The sequence below is a fragment of the Sphaeroforma arctica genome, assembly GCF_001186125.1.
Source record: "Sphaeroforma arctica JP610 unplaced genomic scaffold supercont1.454, whole genome shotgun sequence".
NCBI classification, from domain to species: Eukaryota; class Ichthyosporea; order Ichthyophonida; genus Sphaeroforma; species Sphaeroforma arctica.
The window spans coordinates 53,858-55,705 of record NW_014040104.1 but is presented as its reverse complement, the minus strand read 5'-3'; the positions used below and the strand labels follow the sequence as shown (position 1 = coordinate 55,705).

At 43.6% G+C, this 1,848-nt stretch overlaps 1 protein-coding gene across 1 annotated transcript in view; it reads right to left on the bottom strand.

Moving 5' to 3' along the window:
* The window catches only part of SARC_06394 (AGC/DMPK/ROCK protein kinase), a gene marked incomplete at its 3' end in the record, with an annotated part of 10,914 nt that overhangs the window by 5,108 nt on the left and 3,958 nt on the right, over positions 1-1,848 (bottom strand). The window contains exons 6-7 of the mRNA XM_014299710.1: positions 1,231-1,366; positions 489-597 (exon numbers count right to left, since the gene is read on the bottom strand). Of these exons, the coding sequence (XP_014155185.1) occupies positions 489-597; positions 1,231-1,366 (245 nt within the window). The remainder of the gene's footprint in view (positions 1-488; positions 598-1,230; positions 1,367-1,848) is intronic.

The window sequence follows — 1,848 nt, the reverse complement described above, 5'->3', positions numbered from 1 at the left end:
AAGCATAGACCTATATTATATACAAAAACATGATACAGTACAAACACACATGCTAAACTACGGTATAACTGCACAATCTGGCCGCTCACGTACACAAGCATAGACCTATATTATATATAAAAACATGACACAGTATAAACACACATGCTAAACTACGGTATAACTGCACAATCTGGCCGCTCACGTACACAAGCATAGACCTATATCATATACAAAAACATGACAGTTTAAACACACATGCTAAATTACGGTATAACTGCACAATCTGGCCGCTCACGTACACAAGCATAGACCTATACTATATACAAAAACATGACACAGTATAAACACACATGCTAAACTACGATTTAACTGCACAACCTAGCCGCGCACGTACACAACATTCGACCATAAATAAAACAAAGAGAAACTTCCACAAGATATGGCCCACTTGACTAGGGCTTGAAATAATCAAAACCTATACAACTTCGTACAGACTATCAACTCACCTATTTAAGGCATTGAAGAATTCTCGCTCCTCTAGGTACTGTGCAAGAACATCGGCGTCTTCTTGCGAGAAACGCTTCAGTGCGTATGACATTCCCGTCTGTTGGCATTCTACCTGAGTCCGGGTGAGGTTCGCAAACACGAGCTTAGTTCACATGATCTTTGTTCAAGTGTGCACAGAAGTTTCATACCAAGCCACTTCTCACTTGGCGGCAACGGGCGTTTCAAGCGGTACGGCGCTGGGTCGTGTGCGCACGTGAACGGGGGTGGTTCTATGAAGGCTATGTAAGACGTAGATAGACCCTATCGACTACATGCCAACGGGGTTTATGCCTAGTTTGAATCATTGCGAATGCTCGTCGCGCAGCCGGATAGCATTCGCCAGTGAGTGGATTCGCTGAACAGGCGTGCTATCTACTGTATGATAGTGAACTATTGTTTACATGGTGTTCACGCGGCATATTTCAGCTATCAAGGCCTAAAGACGTTGTTCACATTTACGGCCAGACTTGAAATACAATCATATGTTTGGCATTGAAATTTATACCGATGATGAACGTAAACATAAAGCATGATTGATCCCCTGCCAAAGATACCTCGCCGATGGCGCAATTGTTTTTGGATTTGCATCATACAGAGCCCATTTGCGGCTGCCTGTTTCCATAGAACGACATGTAACTAGATGGTATGAGATATGAATTAACATATATGTAAATGCACCGACAAATAAGTGCGATGGCCCACCTACCAGAGATACCTCACCAAAGGCGCCACTGTCGATAAACTTGCAAACAACATAGCCTATTTTGCCATTGCCATAAGCGGTCGCCGTCCCGTCTTCGCCCATATCGTCACTGTCAGCTGCATTAGTTACGGTCGTCTGAGAAACGGGAGCAAGGATTTTGAGGAATGATTCGGGATGGGGGTAATAAGAATCAGGTATGTGAATTCTGCCTGCGTAAGAGAATGAGACAGGATTCTAAAGTGAGAAGGGAGAGGCACCTTGGTTGGAAGCTAGATTATTTGGGTATGTCACATATGGCTTGCTGAGGGTACGAGAAAGGGAGCTGAGGGAAACAAGGTAGTATACGGTTGGGTGTGAGACTATACAGGTGTGGTAGTCGGATACCTTGTAAAAACGATGAGCTTAGGATGGTATCAAACTAAATAATCAGGCATGAATAATGCCTTTCGGCAGGTGGAAAAACGCCTCAAAGTTCACGGCATAATATAGCTAGGAACACAAAGAGAAAGTATCAATAGAAACAGAATTTGAAATTAATGCAATGCCAGACAGTGGGTTCTCATGCACCGCACATTCAGCTAAATATTATGCACACGTGGTCACTGATGTGCACGGAT